This window comes from Anguilla rostrata, chromosome 19 (assembly GCF_018555375.3).
Source record: "Anguilla rostrata isolate EN2019 chromosome 19, ASM1855537v3, whole genome shotgun sequence".
In the NCBI taxonomy this organism is placed as follows: domain Eukaryota; kingdom Metazoa; phylum Chordata; class Actinopteri; order Anguilliformes; family Anguillidae; genus Anguilla; species Anguilla rostrata.
Genome location: NC_057951.1, coordinates 4,633,217 through 4,653,445, shown reverse-complemented (window position 1 = coordinate 4,653,445; position 20,229 = coordinate 4,633,217). Strand labels below are relative to the sequence as shown.

The window sequence follows — 20,229 nt, the reverse complement described above, 5'->3', positions numbered from 1 at the left end:
GAGAGGCTGATGAGGGCCCGAAGTCTCCAGCCGTAGGTTCGAAAGAGCATCGCTTCAAAAAAAAAAAAAACTGCCTTTTTTGTTTTGTGATTCTTTCGACTGGTCTGTTCCTACAAAACCGGTCATTAAGAATCAATCTGGCCCAGCGGTTGCTCTGTCAGTTATTTTATATACAGGGGATTTAATTATTTCCTCCAGCAGTACGCCAAAAAAGCGTTGGCTTTCAACGTCGCCGTAGACGACTGCTTGCGATTAATATTCCGCGAGCGTCGCGTAATAATAATAATAATAATTGCGTACGAAAATGTGGGCCTTTTTTTCGCGAGAAGCTGAGGCGGCAAAGAGATGTATGGAGACGAATTTGAGAAAATGAGTCCGCTTCAGTGAGGCCTGTCAGGATGTGGCATGAATGGAATTCCTAAGTGTTCGCGGAAGTAAGATGATTGGTTGAACGGATGCGGGTTTGGGTGGGGTGGGTGGATGGGTGGATTGGGGGGTGGTGGTGGGGAGTGGGGGGGAATGTATTTCCTGGCTTGAACCCCCCCATGCTAGCCGTTTCTCAGCTCTGTCTTGCGTGTGTGTCTGTGTGTGCAAAAAACGCTCTCTCCCCTCTTCCCCGTGACGCTAAACCCTGGCCGTTGCCGTTTTGTACGCAGCTATAAGTTCGAAACGTCAGTTAGATCGTCCGTGAACTCAACCAATATCCTCTCTCCGTGTCCAGCGAGCTCACCTGACCCTCTGCCCGCAGGTGACTCGGCCCATGTCATGCCCAGTGCAGGTAGGAGGCCACGCCCCTCAGCGCTCCTTGATTGGTCTTCTAACTGTGGGGGGGGCGGGGGGAGGAGGGAGGGGGGAGGGGCTTCAGTTTCTTTTCTATGGTGCCTGTGTTGTCGTACTTAATAGCGTAAAATGGATGAGTGCTCACATTCTCTCAAATTGTAGGTTACCCCGGATAAGAGCATTTTCCAAATGAGTGGCATTAATAATTTCGGCATTCACTGAGCTCTGACACAAAAATCGCATGAAGAAATACGTTGTCCATTAGCCTAAAGTAGCCTAAAGTGCCTAAAATGGTAGTTTCCATCACGCGATTTCCCAAGTTTAACAAGCTTGGTTAAAATGGCCTGTGGATATTACTGTCCGATATGTAGCGACAGAGCATGGATCCATTCTGAGAATCTGAATCGGACTTTCCCGGCCATAAGCTTTGAGAAAGCAGCGCGGTGTAGGAGTGAATGGCAGGGGGGCTCGGATTCGATCGACACCCGTCCTTAAATTTGAATGTTAGTGAAGAAAAGCGAAAAAAACAAAACAAAACGAAACGAAACCACTGACGTTTAATTGTGGACGAGGGCGGGATTATGCTGACTGAACTCCCCGCCTGGGATGTTTCACACGGCAGCAGCCGCAAGGGACTGCAAGGAGCGCTCCTCGCTGGGGGGGGGGGGGGGACGTGAACGTTTTTAGCGTATGGGGGCCCGCTTTAGTCGAGCCTTCACAAGGGAGTCAGCGACGCGGCTGTCGTCTGACATGTCCGAAAGAGAATTCGCGTGTTTTGTTGTCGTTTTTTACAATTACCTCCCTTCCCCCCCCCCTCCCCTTCACCCCCCCACCCCCCCCCCCTTTTTGCCAGGGTGCGAGCGAGAGTCCAGCCTCTCCATGTGGTTTTACGTTTTCCTGGGGAACGTCCTGCGCGGGATCGGCGAGACCCCCGTCCAGCCGCTGGGGATATCGTACATCGACGACTTCGCCCAGGAGGACAACGCCGCCTTCTACATCGGTAAGCGCGCTCCTTTTCCCCCGAGACGTCTCCCCCCCCGCCCCGAACTTTAAGACGCTAATTGCTCTCGGGGGGTCTTCCTCTTACTCACGTCTGCGTGCACTTGCACGGTTCGAGAATCGGCCGATTATAACTACAGTATGTTTTAAGAGAGAAAGAAAATAACCCTGTACCGCTGTTTTGTTTTGCTGCGTTTTACGCCGTGTCTAATTCTTCTCCTCCTCCCATCTCTCGTTCTTCGCCGCCAGGCTGTGTTCAGACCGTGTCCATCATCGGCCCCGTGTTCGGCTACCTGCTGGGGTCGCTCTGTGCCAAGCTCTACGTGGACATTGGCTTTGTAGATATGGGTGAGTCCAGATATGAGAGTTTAGACTGAAACTGGTTACCTTGTGGAGGCCAGCCTACACCTCAGTACGTTAACTAGCCCTGCGTGTGGAGGCTTCCGTCAGCTTGCTACCTCGGTCTCTGTAACCTTAGACACGTCCGTGCCGAGTCTTCGAACGGCCTTCCTCGGCGAGTGTCAATGACATTTGCGCTTTATCCACGCTGTCCAGTCGTCTCTTAACGCAGGCTGGGTCCGGGTTGTGTCTTTCAGACCTCGCATGCAGGCGGGGTTTGAACGAACCTCCGAACGCGCTATCGTCTTCCTCCAGATTCGCAGCTGCTCAGTCTTAACGCGCGCTGCCCTGCGGAGACGCGTTTGTTTCGGCCTCGACGCGGACCCGTGGCTTCGCAGAACGGAGAACAGCTGCCCGTGCTCCATTCGTCCACCCCCTTGTCGCTTCCTCTAAATGCTGACCCACTTGCTCGAATATAAAAATGGCCGCCGGGCTTAGTCATCGTGATTGGCCGGTTCTGTTGAGCGCGGTTATTCTCATGAAGACCTCTTGCACTGGAATGGGAAACACCGATTAACCCTTTAAGGTGCAACATCACGAATGTGTGATTAGAATGTTCTTACCTCAACATTCTAACGCTGATGTCACAATCACTACCTGTAACTGAAAGCAGCGGAGTTCTAGAACACTGACTAAGAATTTTGAAAAGACATTCCAAAAACCTGCTCTTCAAAGGTTTCTAGGTGATACGTTGTGATATTCAGAGAATAAATAGATACACCTATAAATGAATGTAAAATGAACAGTCTCTTTGTTTTTCAGAGAGCATCCCATCTCTTTTACTTCTATGTTAGTATAAAAGCCAGATTTCCTGCCCTAATTAGGATTTGTAGTTTGGTGTTCAGCCTCTCTGTACTCTTTCTCCCAGCATGCCTCGGGGTCTTTCCCTGCTGCAGACTCCACATTTTCTCTCTATGCTTTGTTCTCCGCTGTCTCCCATCTGCTCCTCCTTCTTCCCCCCGCACTGTGAGCTCTCTTCCCAGCATGCTTTGCTCTGCGTGTCCTCTCCCCCCCCCCCCCCCCCCCCCCCCCCGACAGACAGCGTGACGATCACCCCCAGCGACGCTCGCTGGGTGGGCGCCTGGTGGCTGGGCTACATCGTCGCGGGCATCATCACCCTCCTGTCGGCCATCCCCTTCTGGTTCCTGCCCAAGTCGCTGCCCGCGCCGGCGGCCCGGCACCACTCCCGCCGCTCCCCCGGGCAGGCGCGCTTCGTCAAGGGCTCCTCGCACCTGGGGCAGAAGTATCGGCCCGGCGAGGCCGCCAGCCTCCTGGAAATGGCTAAAGGTACAGCCCCCCCCCCGCCGCCAGGGCTGTCTGCTCCGTGTCTCACTCAGACACAAGGCACAGACACAAAGATTCACCATTTAACCCTTTAAGGCGTCACATCACCAAATATGGGATCGGAATGTTCTTCACTGAACATTCTAATGCTGATGTCACAATCACTAGAATGCTCTTAGCTGAACATTCTAATGCCGATGTCACAATCACTGGAATGCTCTTAGCTGAACATTCTAATGCCGATGTCACAATCACTAGAATGCTCTTAGCTGAACATTCTAATGCCGATGTCACAATCACTAGAATGCTCTTAGCTGAACATTCTAATGCTGATGTCACAATCACTACAGGTTCTAGAACACTGCATAAGAATTTAGCAAAAAATAAACATTCCGATAAACCTTCTCTTCAAAGGTTTAAAACTGTCAGCAAAAAAATCTGCGCATGCTGTGATTTCTTGCTACCTGTCATTTTTATGGACATATAGATTTATAGGTGGTCCTTGCTCAAATAAAGGAAAGCGTGCTCAGTTGCTACAGACCTGCAGAAAAATGAGCATTGCGGAATCCCGGGCAGCGTTAAAGACGGAGGTTTCTGGTGGCCGGTTTGCATGCTCTCTTGGCTTTCATGAATCCGTACGCCGACGACAGCAAAGGTGGCGGCGAAGGTGACCGTCGCTCTCTCCCTTCCCCCTTGTCAGAGTTCATCCCGTCGCTGAAGAGCCTGATGGGAAACCCGGTGTACTTCACCTACCTCTGCGTCACCGTCATCCAGTTCAACTCCCTCATCGGCATGGTGACCTACAAACCCAAATACATCGAGCAGCACTACGGGCAGTCGGCGTCCAAAGCCAACTTCCTAATGGGTACGCCAGATCGCCTTCGCTTCCCCTGTCTACTGACGGCATTCAGCTCTTCGGTGTACAGTATTCATTATATTCACAGATTTGGTCTCTTACCTCTATAATGGGGCGACATAGCTCAGGAGGTAAGACCGGTTGCCTGGCAGTCGGAGGGTTGCCGGTTCAAACCCCGCCCTGGGCGTGCCGAAGTGTCCTTGAGCAAGACACCTGGCCCCTAACCCCTAACTGCTCTGGCGAATGAGAGGCATGAATTGTAAAGCGCTTTGGATAAAAGCGCTATATGAATGCAGTCCATTTACCATTTACTATAATTGTGTAAAATAATAATAGAATTTGAATTGGATTGAATACTTTATTTCCGTTTTTTGGAAGTTGCATTGTATTTTAAGAAGAGGCTCTCATTCAGCTACAGTTAGCACACACACTGTTATGTTACCTATAGAGTCTGCTACGACTGTACACGAGTGCGCATATGTAATGAGGGAATATGTAAATCACGTGCTGGCTGTGAAAGCAGACATCTGCGCTGTGAATTAGCCGTCTGGCGCGGGGACGCGTTCCGCGAAGCGGCGAGTTTTATTTTCTTAAGAGGAAACGCCCGGGGCTCGGAGGCCCCGGCGAAGAAGAAGAGGGGGGCTCGTCGGGCAGCTGGCCCCCCTTTTGATCTTCGGACGCGAGCGACCTAGCGCGCCGCGGGAGAAGCGTTGTGAAGGGGGGGGGGTCGTTGCCGTTGCCGCCGCCGCCGCCGCGCGGAAGCCGGACGCCTCTGTTTAAGCGATCGCGCGGCTAACCCCCTAACCCCCCACCCCCCTGTGTGAGCGGAGGACCCAGGGGGCCTGAGAACACAATGCTTTCTCACACCATCAAAAGATGTTTTTCTGTCGTCGGCGAGGAAGGCTGGCCTTTTGATCCCCAGCCCCGCCCGAATAGCGATTGTTCGCCCCCTAACCCCCCACCCCCCACCCCCCCCCCCCCCCCCGCCCAACCGGGGAAGGCGTCCGTTGAACAGGTGTTTCCGTCACCGCAGGAGCCGTCAATATCCCCGCCGTGGCCCTGGGGATGTTCCTGGGGGGCGTGGTCATGAAGAAGCTGAAGCTGAGCATCATGGGAGCGGCCAAGCTGGCCTTCGGGACGTCGCTGCTGGGCTACTTCCTGTCGCTCTTCTTCTTCGCCATGGGCTGCGAGAACTCCAGGGTGGCCGGCATCACCGTGTCCTACCAGGGGTAGGTCCGCATGAAGCCCCGCCTCCGCCGGGCCTGCCTTCACCGGGCCAATCAGCGGCGCTCCAGTGCACCAGTGCACCAATGGGAATTCCCTGTCAGCTGACACCTGACTTGTCAGGCTTTGGTTAAAGTCTGGTGCTGTGTTACAAAGTGCACACTTGCGTTCTGTCTAGAGCGGTGCGATCCTGCCCATTACGCTCTAGATAGAACACGAGTACGCAGTTTGGAACACAGCACCGTACTCTGCCAGAGCCCAGCAGTCAGGCGTCAGCTGACAGGGAATTCTCATTGGTGATTGGTCAGTTTGCAGACCCGCTGCACTGGCAAAATGTACGAATAGCTGGCGGCTGGCGGGACTCGTTCCAGAGAGAGGGTGACTCTGCGAGTTTGCGTCCTGCCGGAATTCACAGGGGGCTTTTTTCGGGGGCTAGGTCGGGCCGCCGCTGACTCGATACAAATGGTTGTAGCGTTGGCATAAAGGTGACTTTCGTTCTGATGCGCGCCGTCGCGCTGTGCCAAGTCACATGAGCGTAGCAGAACAGACTCTCATGAATTAACGCCAGTGGCAGCAGCCGAAGATACATTGAGATGTGGTGCCGCAGAGATTTCCATGTGTAATGTCGACGTCAATAACCGTAAATAGCCGTGCGGTTATTGGCATAATCATTTATTCATTTTTGATGTGGTGCTTATAAAAGTTGTGTGTTGCTCGTGAAGCTATTATGCACCACTTACGGAGGTCCGTTCTAGAAAATGTCATCTACATTTAGTGGTTTTTTTTTTCTCCTCCATTTGACTTCACAATCTGGTAGATGTTAGTGACTAATTGCTGGTTTATTGTCTCCTTTTTTCATATATATACGAACGCAAAAAAAAAAAGAGTGGATGGAATTTCTTACCATGAGAGGTCGCTGTTTGCAGACTGCAACGCCGGCTGCCCGTGCTCGGGAAAGGACTGGGACCCGGTGTGCGGCGGCGCCGGCGCCATAACGTACGTCTCGCCCTGCCTGGCGGGCTGCCAGTCGCAACGCGGATCGGGGAGGAGCACGGTGAGAGAGAGAGAGACACCGGGAGGGAGTGAGAGAGAGAGAGGGGAGGAGAGAGAAGAGGAGGAGGAGAGAGGGGGGGAGAGAGACGACTGAGAGAGAGAGAGAGAGAGAGAGAGGAGAGGGGGAGAGAGACATGAGAGAAAGAGAGAGAGAGGGGGGAGAGAGGGAGGGAGAGAGGAGAGAGAGAGAGAGGAGAGAGGAGGGAGGGAGAGAGAGACACTGGAGAGAGAGAGAGAGGAGAGAGAGAGGGGGAGGGAGGGGAGAGGATGAGAGGAGAGAGAGAGAGGGGAGGAACACGGGAGGGGAGAGAGAGGGAGAGAGAGGAGAGAGAGAGAGAGGGAGGGGGAGGAGAGAGAGAGAGAGGAGAGAGGGGGGAGGGAGAGAGAGGAGGGGGAGAGAGAGAGCGGAGAGAGGGGGGAGGGAGGAGGAGCGAGGGAGGAGAGAGGGGGGAGGAGGGGGGAGGGGGAGGGGGAGAGAAGAGAAGGAGAGAGAGATAGAGAGAGAGGAACATGGTGAGAGAGAGAGACAGAGAGCAGCCTTCGTTTCAAATATTTGATGCAAAGCGAACGGCTGATTCCTTTAAAATAAAATGCTGAATCGGAAAGAGAGAGCTGTGCTAGACCATGAATTTTGTGCTGCCCTTACAGAAAGTAATATATTGCAATATATGTTGAACTTGTTTTGGACAATTTATTGAAAAAAATATGAATATAACAAACAAATAAAAAATAGCTGAAAAATTCATTTTTGATAAAAAATATATTGCAGGATATGAATGCATCCATAATTTGTACATTATCGCATATATTGTGAAGTGCAGCTCTTTCCGGCCTTCAAAATATATCGCATTTCAACGGATTAGGAATATGTTGCAGAAAAGGGACTGCTTTGGCAATACATTTTGAAGTAATGTTCTTGCTACGGATACCTGTGATAATAATGAGTATTGCGCCATATCGGACTCGTGTTCTTTAGTTGTTCCAGTGACCTTCGGTATGCTCTTACTGTACGTAGCTTTGGGCAAAAGCGTCTAATGAATGTAATGTAATGTGAGTCAGTGTCAGTAGCCTCGGCTGAGGCTCTGTCTGATGCGACCGTGACTCAGCTCGGTGTCCCCCCCCCCCATCCCCCCCCCAGGTTTTTGAGGACTGCCGTTGCGTGAGGGGACCCGGGAACCACTCGGCCGCCCTGGGGCACTGCCCGGACCGGGAGGGCTGCGGCCAGATCTTCCCCTACTTCCTGGCGCTGTCCGTCGTCAGCTCCTTCGTCATCTCGCTGGGCGGGACGCCCGGCTACATGCTGCTCATCAGGTCGGCCGCTAGCCTTCGGCGCTACAGCACAAGTCGCTTTAGCGCTAGCACGCTAGTCACTTTAGCGCTAGCACGCTACTCGCTTTAGCTCTAGCACGCTAGTCCCTTTAGCGCTAGCACGCTAGTCGCTTTAGCTCTAGCACGCTAGTCCCTTTAGCGCTAGCGCGCTAGTCACTTTACTTAGCGTGGTCCTTAGCTCTAGACGCTAGTCCTTCAGCGCTAGCGCTAGTCCTTTAGCGTAGCGCTAGCACTGCCTGCGAAGTGTCCTCCCTGTTTTCTGCATGCTAGTCCTTAGCGCTAGGCGCATCGCTAGCGCGCACGCCTCGATGCTGTTGCTCGCCAGCCGCCGCCGCCGACGCCGTAGCTAACGGCCTCGCGCGACCGCTGTTTCCGCGCAGGAGCATCCAGCCGGAGCTGAAGTCCCTCGCGCTGGGAGTGCACACGCTGACCATCCGAACCCTCGGTGAGCCTCGTCGCCCTCAGGGGACGTGCGCTGTACACACACACATTATTCACACCATGCCGGCTACGGACGGGCTGCTCTTTAATGTGAGGTGTAGCTTTGATTTAGGGGCGTTTGCGTCCATGTCCTGTGATCCGTGTAGGAATTACAGCCCTTTTTATACGGAGTTCCCCATTTTAGGGGATCGAAAGTAATTGGACAGATTATGTTCGTGTTCGTTGTTTCGTTTGAAATCCAATGTGCTGGAGTACAGAGCCAAAACAAAAACTCTATCACTGTCCAGATAGTTATATATACACGCATACAAGGAAAAGGCAATTAGTGTGTCAAACTGAACCAATCTGACCCACAGGGGTCGGTCAGTCAATCAATACAACCATTAAGTCATCCATTTGAAAATGCTTGGTTCATCCAAACAAGTGCTTGTCTTATTGTATGTGAGAGCACAGCCCATCTTGCTGGGTCAATGTCTTTCAATGGTGCCTCTGTGTCTTTGGTTGTACCTCTTGCATAACACGCCCTCTGTGTGTCTGTGCTTCTGTGTGTCTGTGCCTGTGTGTGTCTGTGCGTGTCTGTACCTCTGTGTCTGTGCCTTTATGTCTGTGCCTGTGTGTCTGTGCCTCTGAGTCTGTGCCTGTGTGTCCGTTCTGTTTAACTGACGGCCTCTGCATTATGATTCCACAGCTGGAATCCCAGCCCCAATATACTTTGGTGCTATCATTGACACCACGTGCCTGAAGTGGGGCCACAAGAGGTGTGGAGGGAGAGGGGCCTGCAGGATCTATAACACCACGGCCTACAGGTACCCCCAAAACACAGTCACTGTGCTCATAGCCCAGCCTCAGAAACTAGCCATAGCCTTGCCTAGGGAGAGAGGCTTGCAGGAATCTCCTAAGCGATGAAGTTACATTCTTCTTCCTTCAGTTGCCAGGTGCTCCCCTAACAAAGACAGCCTTTGTTCTAGTAAATGACAGGTCATGCTATTCTGCCCTTCACACTCTCCCTCTCCCCCTCCCTCCCTCTCTTCCCCTCCCTCCCTCTCCCTCTCCCTCCCTCCCTCAGGATAGCGTACCTGGGCCTGTCCCTGGGCCTGCGGACCTTCTCCTTCTTCCTGTGCGTCCCGGGCTTCCTGCTGCTGCAGAAGCACCTGCAGAAGGAGGAGGGCGCGGCCCTGACCAACGGCGGCTCGGAGGTGGAGCCGCTGAAGAAGGAGGAGGCGGGGTCTCTGCACTGCGAGCGCCTGGCGCACGCCCCCGACGGCGACGCCTACGCCCCCGACGGAGACGCGCACACTCCCGGCGGCTACGTGCACACCCCTGACGGCGATGCCCACGCCCCCGACCGCGACGGGCACGCCGCTCAGACCGCGGAGCACCAGCCGCCGCCGCCCGCGCGGAACTCGGACCGCGACCCCGACAGGGAGACGAGGCTGTGACACGCACGCGCAGGGCATCCCCCCCCCCCGCCCCGCGCACCAGACCTGGGGCAAATGCGTACGCGTTTCGAATTCAAATACTTTTTCGACGCTTTACTGATCTTGTCTGGTGCATTGGAACCAATTAAATACACTCAAATTAGGCTCAGTTACACCAGGCGAGATCAATATCAATAGAGCACAGAAATCCAAAACAAATTCGTATCTGACCCAGGTCTGCCACACACGCACACAGGCGTACACACACTCACACACACACACACACACACACACATACCCACACACTCTCACACACACACACACACACACACACTCTCACACACACCCACGTGAGCACACATACATACACACACATGCGTGCGCATGCACACACTCACACACACGCGCACATGCAAATACACACGCGCGCGCGCACACACACAAACTCTGAAAACCCGGTCACTGTCAAGCAAACTCTCAGAGCACAAACTAACTCAGTTTACCCTGTAGATCATGTGAAATAAAACCGTTCTTTTGATATCATTCATACTTCTTGAATGTACATGGTGTGTTTTACCAGAGAGAGAAAAAATGAAGTCTTTGTAGCAAAGAAGTTTTTTGTATTCAGTTTCATTAACAAGAATTATCGAAAGGTTTGTGTAAAAAAAAAAAACAAAAAAAAAACGAAAGAAAAAAAGAGTTTTTACCTCAGCAGTAGTCCCTTGTGATAGTCTTTTTTATGAAACTGCACAACTATCCTGCCGTTTTGGTGCAGTCGGTTTAGTGAGCTGTTCCTGCTTCCTGTTTCCTCATAGGCCCCGGCGTCGGGTCCGCGCCGCGGCGCAAAAACCGCTAACGCTCGCGCACGAAAGCGCCGCGCCTGAACTTGGAATCGGCCGAGCGATTTAGCGTTCCGCGGAGCCTCTCTGCAAACGTAGCGCGCGGTCGGGGCCGGTAGCCTACGGCCACGAGAGCAGTTAATAAATATGTGGAAGTGTCTGAATAATTAATGCCAGATGGATTTTTACTGGATCCACACACGCTAAGCACAGCTCGAGGGAGAAGGGTAATTGAAGCGATGATGCAAGCCTTTTGCGAAGCTGCGACGGCGGCTCGCTACCCAGCTTGAGCGAGATAGCTCGATGTAGCGCTGTGAAGCGCATCGGGTTCGACTTTGCTAAGACCTCACGCGCGCGCAGAACCTTTCTAGCGCGCGCAAAACCAACGACGCGACCGGCGATCGGTCAGGGTATTTGTTTCGCAGCAATTCGTTCGGTTGCGTCAGTAGTTTTGCGCGCGCTGAAAGGTTTCGCTGACGCTTATGTTCTTGGTAAACCAGGCCCGTAGTTTCCTCGCTACATGCTTCCCCCCCGGAGAGCGGAGAACGTTGGGGAACGACCCTGGTCCTCCTGACTCGGAGGTGCGCAGTAGCGCGCTAGCGCTAAAGCGACTAGCGTGCTAGCGCTAAAGGGACCAGCGTGCTAGCGCTAAAGGGACTAGCGTGCTAGAGCTAAAGCGACTAGCGTGCTAGCGCTAAAGTGACTAGCCTGCTAGTGCTAGAGCGACTTGTGCTGTAGCGCTGAAGGCTAGCGGCTGACCCTGATGAAAAAACAGCGATGAGGAACTACCTTCCGGTTACAATAGTGTTCATTCCGAAGTGTGACGTAGTGCCATTTTTCCCTGTTGCATGCGTATAGCTACAGTAGCTAGATCCGTCGGGTCGCCAGTATTTGTTTTTGAGCTCTCCGAGTTGGCGGAAGTAAAGGAAGCATTTAAGCGTATTAGCAAACATTTGTGTAGTTGAACATACCTCAGGTAGAAAACCTGAAGACACTCAAGCACCTAAGACCGGTCCCTGCGGACCTGTAGCAAACGTTGTCATAAGATTTTTAGGCCGACGTCATGAAAATGCAACGTTGTCCCCTCTGGTTACATACCTTGCAGAAAATTGCCTTTGACGAACCACCAAAGTTCTAGATTTGGGCCAGTTGGTTGAGAATTTCCTCTAATAATCCTGTCTGACGTTTTTATATGTGATCTGAGATCGATATAGGAAGGTGGTTCCTATAGGAAGACGTTTTTTTTATATTTTATAAATTGTATTTTGTATGTACCCTCGCCCTTTTGTATATTTTTATATTTATCCTGTACATTTAAACTTTGCCAATTTACTAATTTGTTGTACTTTGAAATCATGCTACCTACCTGGATTCTGGAAGAAGAAAGTTGTACAGGAAGTCGTACAAGAAGCGGTCGCCGATGCTCTTGGGAGCAGTCATTTGTGCAGTGTATGACCTGTGCATTACCTCATTGTATTGTTAACTCGTATTGTATACTAAGACACTGTTATGCCTCCTGATACACTTTGATTTCAGTACATAAAGTTTTGTCACCAAACCGACCTTGTTGAGCGCTTCTTTATTTGTCGCACGGTTTGTCTGTCTGAAATATTTGAATTTCTGTGCCTGCCTGCAAGGTTTCCGACTCGTTCATGTTGGCAGTTGAACATTATTGATATTGACAGCTGCTAATATTCAAGGCCCTTACAGCGTGTTTGGGCTTCGGTGTAGGCGTTGTTCAGCCAACCTAACATGAATCCTGTGGTGGGTTTGTGTATCTGAGAGACGGCAGAACATGAAGGCGTACATTATAGTACCGCACACTCCCCTATTTGTGTTGTTCCTGTATGCTCAGTCTTTCACACAAGAGTGCTAATAGACAGTCACTATTTATTTACATTTATTAAACTGTCAGTCCGTCAAAAATGAACCTTCTCTCCCTTACACCAGCTACTGAAAACCTGGCGGGGGGGCGGGCATCGCTAATGCCGTTTGAGAGGACTGAACCCACAGTTGTTGACTGAGTGTTGTCAGCACGCTTGCGCTTGGAGCCGGTCCACAGCTCGGTGCTCGAAAGCCCATCCGTCACAGTTCACGCTACAGTCGGTAGGAGCCGAATGAGCAGAGGAAGCACTGCTAAAATTCTGCTCGGGTGAATACAGTTATCTGTCGGCTCTGCAACAGTCTGCTTCGTTATGGCTGTCCGACAAGCTTGGTGCTCATGGGTAAATCACCCTCCCGCAACAGCGGAAAAGCTTATCAGCGCATCAGCACAAACGTGGGATTTGAACCTACAGAGGCTGACATACAAATCCAATGGACACGCCTGATTTATAGGCAAGGCAATTGTTTGAGTGAGAATCTTTTGTATGAGGGAAAGACTGGTCATTCCTAACGTACAGTAGGCTGAACATGCAGCAGTTAAAGCCCCAGCAATGATTCCTAGGGAAAACGCGTTAGATTTACTCAGCTGTCATTCTGAATAATCAATTTTACCACACTTTTATTGAGTCAGAATCTAATCCGTTACTTTTATTTTCAATTGTCCCGCCCTGATCGTAGCCGGAACTAATTTTCCACTTCCGTGGCTTATTTCGCGCTGCTACTGGAGGAGGAAGCTGTGCGAATTTAGCTAGGCTGTGGTGGCAGACGCTTTTATTACGCTTTCAGCATCCTTCTTGAAAATAGTGAACAGGAGGTATGTATGTCGTCAAGTTTTCTTTAACTAACCTAAATTCTGGTAGTTAACTAGCGAATTTAAAATTAGCGCGCGTTCTTGAAAACGAAGTCGTTATGAACTTTGTCAGGATGCTCTGCGCTAGTTTGGTTTCATCATGACGTCTCGAACTTCACTTAAGTTGCCAGCCAGCGTTACTTTATAGAAACGTATTGTTATGTGGCTTGCTGTTTAAACGCTAACAATACATTCTAGTGTACAGTTAGCTTAGTAGCGGCGAGCGAACCTCAACAGCAAAGAGGACCTGGCCAAACCAGGATATGTGAAAGTGGAGGCGAAAACGGAAGTAAACTCTGAAGTAGCTTGCGAGTAGCACGAATAACGTTAACCTACCAACAAAGTAGCGTTCTTTCCAATCAAGCTAATTGGAATTGGTCATATATTTGTTAATTGGGAATAATGACACAATGCTTGTACTGATGGATGTACTGTAATGTCACATAGTCTACGTCACTGCCTACCTAGTCTTCTTGGACCTACTCAGGGTGCTTGCACCTCACCTTAATCAATGAACAGGATCGGATGTTCAACTGTATATCTAGCCTGCTACCATTTTTTTTTGGCCGGCGGCACGATGTGGTAAACGAATGATGAATTTCCACTGATGCAATACCAAGCAAGGGATCTCTTCAATGAACTTTGTTCAGGCTTGTCAGCTAACCGAGGATTGCATTAGGGGATTAGTCTGAAACAGGGTCTCGTTGTGTTTTGAGTTTCTGTTCACTCTTTAGCCCGTGTCAGGTGATGCAAAGACCCGGGGAAATGATATTTTAACACTAGCAATGTTCTTGAAACAGTGCTGTTCACTCTTGCTCCTGGACAGCCTCAGGGTGGTTTTCTTTTAAAACCAGTTCAGACCAAAAAATGTGGTGAGGTCAGACCAAAAAATGTGGTGAGGTGACAGCTATGGCATCTGTGGCTATTTGCAGTGCACAGGGATAGAGGGAATGTGACTGCGATTGGAAAAATGCTTCGTTTTGGCCTGCCCGGAGTTCAAAATGAATGTGAGAATGTTGCAAATTCATTGTTTAGCTGTCGATTCACCCTTGCCCTCCTTCTGCCAGACTCGCTGAGTGAGTATGACTCTGCAGTGGACGGCCGTGGCCCTCTTCCTCTACGTGGAGATCGGAGTCCTCCTCATCCTCTGCCTCCCCTTCGTCTCCCCCCAGAGGTACCACGGTGTGATGGATATTAATGATCAGCCGTAGCGCTATTCGTATCTTTATTAACAACGCCGATGTTAATGACAACTGCCATTGTTAATGTTGTCATTATTTTTGTTGTTATATAAGCGTGTCTCAATCTTGGCCTTGGGGACTCCTAATGTGATTGCATGCAGGATTTTGTTTGAGCTATTAAAATAAAGCCACAATAGTAGTTTTAGGCTTTCGGCATTGTCTCATAATTGCAGCATCTCAATTTGATAATAATAATATTAATAATTATTTTATTTAAAGTCCTTTCCAAACACCCTGAGACAGTTTACAGTAGAAAAACGATTACTCGTGTTGAGGTAAAAATGTTTTTGTTGATGTATTTCTTTTTTTATTTTTTCAGATTTCATACCCCTAACTTTACTTCCTGTTTTGCGTTTGTTTTTTTTTTTTGTTTTTTTCCAGATGGCAGTCGGTGTTCAGGCTGAACATCTGGAACAGGCTTTCCGGGTTCTGGAACAAGGGCTTCCTGACCATGATAATCGTCCTCATTGTCCTGTTCCTCGGTGAGCCGCTGATTTCCCCCCCCCCCCCCCGACCCGCGCGGCTAATGTTGTTGCGTCACGTGATGGTGGTCGCGTTTGTTGAGAGCTCTGCGGCGCGCTAATTGCAGAAAGAGCTTTCTCAAGTACTTACCGAGGTTAATGAGCCTGAAAAGTGCTTAAAACCGCCGGGAAGGCAAAAGGAAATAGTGTAAGGAATATATGTAATTAGAAGACCGCTTACCAAGATGGTGGAACGGGAGGGGAACGTTTTTGCGAGTAAAAGACGAATGCCTGTTTTAGAAGGTCCTGACGGGGAATTGATTGTTCGCGGCGGTCCGAAGCGGCGCTGGGATCGCGGTCGCGTTTCCGCGCGGGGCCCGCGCTCACCGGCTCTCTGTCGCCCCCCGCAGACGCAGTGAGGGAGGTGCGGAAGTATTCGGGGGCGCAGGCGGGCAAGGACTCCAAGCTGCACCCCAACATGTTCGACCACCTGCACATGAAGCTGTTCCGGGCCCAGAGGAACCTCTACATCTCCGGCTTCTCCCTCTTCCTCTGGCTGTGAGTCCGGCGCCCCCTGTCAGCCAGCGGCGGTACTGAGCTAGCCGTGCATCTCATCTTAATGTGCATCTCAGGGGAGAGGACTCTGTGCTAAAACTCAGGGAAAGCGTTTGGTTGGACATGCCAAGCGTTGAAAGATGAACCTTGCAAGGCTCACGGATTTTGTGTGTGTGTGTGTTTTTGGGTGTGTGTGTGTGTGTGTGTGTGTGTGTGTGTGTGTGAGACAGTGTGCTGAGAAGGATCATCACGCTGATTAGCCAGCTGGCCACCTCGCTGCTCAACGGCGCCGCCCTGCAGACCCAGGTGGACGGAGCCAACGAAGCGGCCAAGAAGTACATGGAGGACAACGTACTTCTGAAACGGGTGAGGGGGGGGGGACTGTGGAAACGGGGAAGTGGGGAGGGGGGGGGGGGGAGAAGTTGGCGGTGAGGGGGAGGGAAGAAGTTGGCGGTGAGGAGGGAGTGATGTCAGCGCTCCTTTCTCCCCCCCAGTCTCTGGAGGACGGCAAGGTGGACAAGGGGAGCGCGGAGGCGAAGCAGGAGCTCAGGAAGGAGGTGCAGAAGCTGTCGGAGGACCTGGAGAACGCAAGGGATGGTGGGTAATCCTCCTCCCCTGACCGAGTGGCACACGGACGATCACCGGCACCAGTGTGTGAGCGTGTGCGTGCGTGTGTGCGTGTGAGTGCGTGTGTGCGTGCGTGTGTGTGTGTGTGTGTGAGTGTGTGTGTGTGTGTGTGTGTGTGTGTGTATTCTGTGCTTTGCTCAGATGTGTGTCTCTCTGCAGCCCTGAAGAAGTCTCAGGCTGAAATGCAGGCAATGAAGAAACAAACAGAGGGTCTGACCAAGGAGTACGACAGGCTCCTGGTAGAGCACCAGAAACTGCAGGTACGCCCCACACACACACACACACACACTGTGAACACGTGAAGGCGTGAACATCCTACATACATGGACGCCACACCCATCATACACACAGCATGCCAATCCCATACAAAACACATCACAGACACGCTACACAGGCACACGCCCATTATGAACCCTCCCCTTCATTACGTCACCGTGATCAGCTGGTCCTCGCGTTGGGTTGACGTCTGTACTTCCTGTTTTCCAGAACCTTCACGAGGACGCGGGAGACAAGAAGGCCCAATAGAGGTGGAGGTAGCCCGCGGCCCCCCTACGAGCGAGCCAATCGCGCGACAGGAAAGCAGGACGGCCGCGTCAGTCTCGTACTCCCGTTACGCCCCGATGCGTACTGCAACCCCGCACGAGACCAACACACACACAGACACAGACACACACACACACACACACACAGACACAGACACACACAAAAACACACACACACACACACACACACAGACACACACAAAAACACACACACACACACACACACACACACACACACACTCACACAGACATACACACACATACACACACACACACAAGCAGCAGGTCGAGCCAACACCCTCAGTCCACTGCGACCCAACAAGCAGACAGCCTCTCGTCTAATTTCCCGAACATTTCCAAAACGTTTCGGGAAGAAAGCTGTTGTTTTTTTTGTTGTTTTTTTTAACGTTTTTTTACGTTTTAAGTCTCAGAGCAAGTCGAGCCATGGCGCATAGCCGTGACCTTCGCGACGTTTTCCAAAGTTCTGTTTACGGATGATGACGATGATGTTTTTTTACAGTTAAACGTTAAATGTTAATGGTAAACGTACGCGTGTGTCCGCGCGTTTTGTGAGCACGCGCACGCGCTCGTGCACGCTCCTGTGCATGTGACGCTTCAGGCTCGCCGTTGAGGTGCGCACGCGCGCGGCGATCGACCGACCGCGAACCCGCTCGATTCCGTCGCTCCGATTTCCCGCGCTCTTTTTTTTTTTTTTTCCTTTTATTATTTCTTTTTGACGCCGATTGTGATTTTGTTATTCGCGTGTGTACCGCTGCGTTAATGATATCCACAATGCAATGTGCATGCACCTGATTTAGGAAAAAAAAAATAGCAAGCTGTGAAAACTGCACTGGTGTGTTTGGTTCATGGGTGAGCGCTTCAGAATAAGTTGAAGCTCTCTCTCTCTCTCTCTCTCTCTGTCCATCTCTCTCTCTCTCTGCCTCTCTCTCTCTCTCTCACGTTTATAATCCCATGTATAACTTGTGTGACTGAAATTTGAGGGCACTCCTGTTCCCAGCTGAGCTCTGAGCTCATCGGCCAATCAAAAACCTGTTGGAAACCGCACGGCCACTCCCGACGAATCGCAGCGCGGAGCCGCCGGCGCAAGCGTTCCGAGGCGCGCCGCCGATCCCTTCGATCGTTCGCCGCGGGCGGGCGGGCGGAAAACCCGGAAGGAAGCACGGGGCGGACACGCGTCCGACTCCGCCCGCCGTTTCCTGTTTCCCGCGCGGTCGGCTGCTGAAACCATCGCGGGCGGGAAGTGGCGGCGGCGGCGTTCTCTTAATTTTCAGCGCCCGAGAATGCCCAGCCGGTACCAGCGTGAACGTACGGAATGAACCCGGAAAGGTCGCTCTTTTGTGTTCTTTGATGATAACCTTGGTCCCGGAGAGCCTTGTGGACTCGGCGCTTGATTAGTATGGTCTGTACACACGGTTAACTTTCCTGACCTGGTTTCCCGCGTCTGTAGACACAGACACACACAGCAAACCGCCAGGCTCTCCCAGACTAGCATTGGTCCTCTCTGTTGTATATACTCTCAATATTATTACATTGATAGCAATATTAGCACTATACCTGTGGATGGACTACCGAGGGTTGAAGACCTCCAATACCGAAGTGCCTTATAGCAGGGGCCCTCAAAGAATGTCTGGGGGGGCCACTGGAGTTCCACAAGGTCCTCAAAATAATGCAAAAAAAATTGTGTACATTTCCTTATTTCATAAATTGCATATTTTGGATTCTTTGAGAAAATAAAGTTGTGTTTGAAAATAAACGTGTTAATACTGTGATCATTACGGTGTTTCGTTGCGTCGTGCGAAACGCGTGTCTGAAACGGATGATGGGTGTCGGTTCAGCGCGTTTCCGTTGACAAGCGTGCTAAATCGCCGCTGTGTTTGTAGCCTGTAGGCTTCGGGTGCTGAAATCTGGCACTGTAATCCGATGCAGCTGCAAGTTATTCATTCTGTCCCTCTAATTGGGGACCGGTGCAGTAAAATGTCCGGTGTAAATTCAGCTGTAATCGAGAACATACGAGTCCGATCGGGACCAAATGTACTCTCTCTAAGAGTTGATTTAACAGCGGACATTTAACTCTAGAACACCGGGTCCCTCATTTATAAAACATATCTAAAGGTGGTCAGTTCAGCCTTTTGGCTTATAGAGGACAGAAGAGACTGATCCTGGATCAGCGCTCCGAGGCGTTTTGCAGACCTCGGCCCAGGTGAGTGGGGCTGATCTGCGGCCTGGGTTCAGCAAATGGAATGAATTTTGGGGAATCGTTTTGACCCCCTTCCGATACAACGGGGAGATAAGTGAACGAATGCTTTCTTAGGTCCCGCGCGTGTCCTTGTCAGACCCGTCTGAAGGATCGGGTTTTGGTGATGACGGCGTGTTGCTGCTGGCCTACGGCGTTCTACGCCACACGGGGGCGCTGGCGTATCAGCAGCCCGAGTTCCAGTCCTCAGGCTTTTCAGCTACCGCCGCCAACAGTGAACGACTGAAACCCATCTTTTGTAAAGCAGAGGTATGTATTTTTGAATTGTTGGGCCACGCTTGACTTGGCTGGAGCCACGTTTTCAACTTGACTGTGACCGCGTCAGAGATCTGTTCTCGACGTTCGTTCTTTAGAAACATTCCTCGTTCATTTATGGGCCAGATTGTCCGTTTTTCTGTTAACCCTCACCCCTGATTGATAATTACTATCTTCATGTAATTGTATTCATTAAAATATTACAGGGCTGGTTTATATAATCATATAACCTTACAAGAGAGGTAAGGTTATATGGTACTACAACCCAGCCCTGTATTGACAATGACTATTTATGACAATGTTATTAACCTACCGACAAGTTAACTGTGATACTGTATCAGTTTGTATTCTAACGAATTCCAGATAGGATTAATGGTGTTCTGCCTCAACAGGTGGTGGTACACTACACGCCAACACGCCAACTCGACGACATCACCTCTGGCTTTTCAATGCTTTAGTGTCGGCCATCTTGTGTTTTTTTTGTGTTTATGTACTCCAGTCCTCTTCACTTCTATTTCTGTGACGCATTTTGTACTGTTAAAAACAATGTAGTTATTCAAATATTTTCTTTTTTTGTTTTTCTGTTGAGTTAATTCTGTATGTTTACGAGTACATAGCCTCTTGTAAGATAGAACTTTTCTCGTTTTTGGAACTCTCACTCTGTAAGCGCGCGAGAGCGCACCCTTTTCGCGGGTCGCGCGTTAGCGTAGCGGTGCGGGATTAGCGCTCGGTCTTCCAGGGGACCGCCGACCTCGAACCCGGCGCGGTCGCCTCACCGCGGCGGATTTTTACACTCGAAGGCCGCGGGTCGCGAGGAAAGGCGGAACTCCAGGACCTCCCGGACAGCAGGGGGCGCTAGCCTGCCGCGCGTGTTATCCGTTTACACTGCTAGGGAGAGTTCACTGAGGCAGATGAGG

At 51.1% G+C, this 20,229-nt stretch overlaps 2 protein-coding genes across 3 annotated transcripts in view; both read left to right on the top strand.

The window, feature by feature from the left end:
* Positions 1-12,184, top strand: part of LOC135245513 (solute carrier organic anion transporter family member 1C1-like) — a 30,237-nt gene extending 18,053 nt beyond the window's left edge. For both annotated transcript variants that reach the window (XM_064318598.1, XM_064318599.1), the window contains exons 5-15: positions 657-778; positions 1,634-1,780; positions 2,029-2,127; positions 3,217-3,465; positions 4,163-4,327; positions 5,352-5,547; positions 6,428-6,596; positions 7,734-7,906; positions 8,305-8,369; positions 9,054-9,171; positions 9,432-12,184. In XM_064318598.1, coding sequence (XP_064174668.1) covers positions 657-778; positions 1,634-1,780; positions 2,029-2,127; positions 3,217-3,465; positions 4,163-4,327; positions 5,352-5,547; positions 6,428-6,596; positions 7,734-7,906; positions 8,305-8,369; positions 9,054-9,171; positions 9,432-9,804 — 1,876 coding nt within the window. In that variant the 3' untranslated portion in view covers positions 9,805-12,184. The remainder of the gene's footprint in view (positions 1-656; positions 779-1,633; positions 1,781-2,028; positions 2,128-3,216; positions 3,466-4,162; positions 4,328-5,351; positions 5,548-6,427; positions 6,597-7,733; positions 7,907-8,304; positions 8,370-9,053; positions 9,172-9,431) is intronic.
* Positions 12,185-13,171: 987 nt separating this feature from the next.
* LOC135245527 (B-cell receptor-associated protein 29-like) lies at positions 13,172-18,556 on the top strand. Its single transcript, XM_064318625.1, has 8 exons — positions 13,172-13,320; positions 14,424-14,530; positions 14,979-15,079; positions 15,469-15,616; positions 15,844-15,979; positions 16,108-16,210; positions 16,400-16,500; positions 16,727-18,556. Exons 2-8 carry the CDS (start codon positions 14,439-14,441, stop codon positions 16,763-16,765), a joined length of 720 nt encoding a protein of 239 aa, XP_064174695.1. The 5' UTR covers positions 13,172-13,320; positions 14,424-14,438; the 3' UTR covers positions 16,766-18,556.
* The last annotated feature ends 1,673 nt before the right edge of the window (positions 18,557-20,229 follow it).

Bases quoted from the DNA above. Each gene is read 5' to 3' on its own strand.
- LOC135245527 (XM_064318625.1), top strand. From the start codon at position 14,439: ATGACTCTGCAGTGGACGGCCGTGGCCCTCTTCCTCTACGTGGAGATC. The intron at 15,980-16,107 runs GTGAGGGGGGGG...TCTCCCCCCCAG, and splicing joins ACAACGTACTTCTGAAACGG to TCTCTGGAGGACGGCAAGGT. The intron at 16,211-16,399 runs GTGGGTAATCCT...GTCTCTCTGCAG, and splicing joins CCTGGAGAACGCAAGGGATG to CCCTGAAGAAGTCTCAGGCT.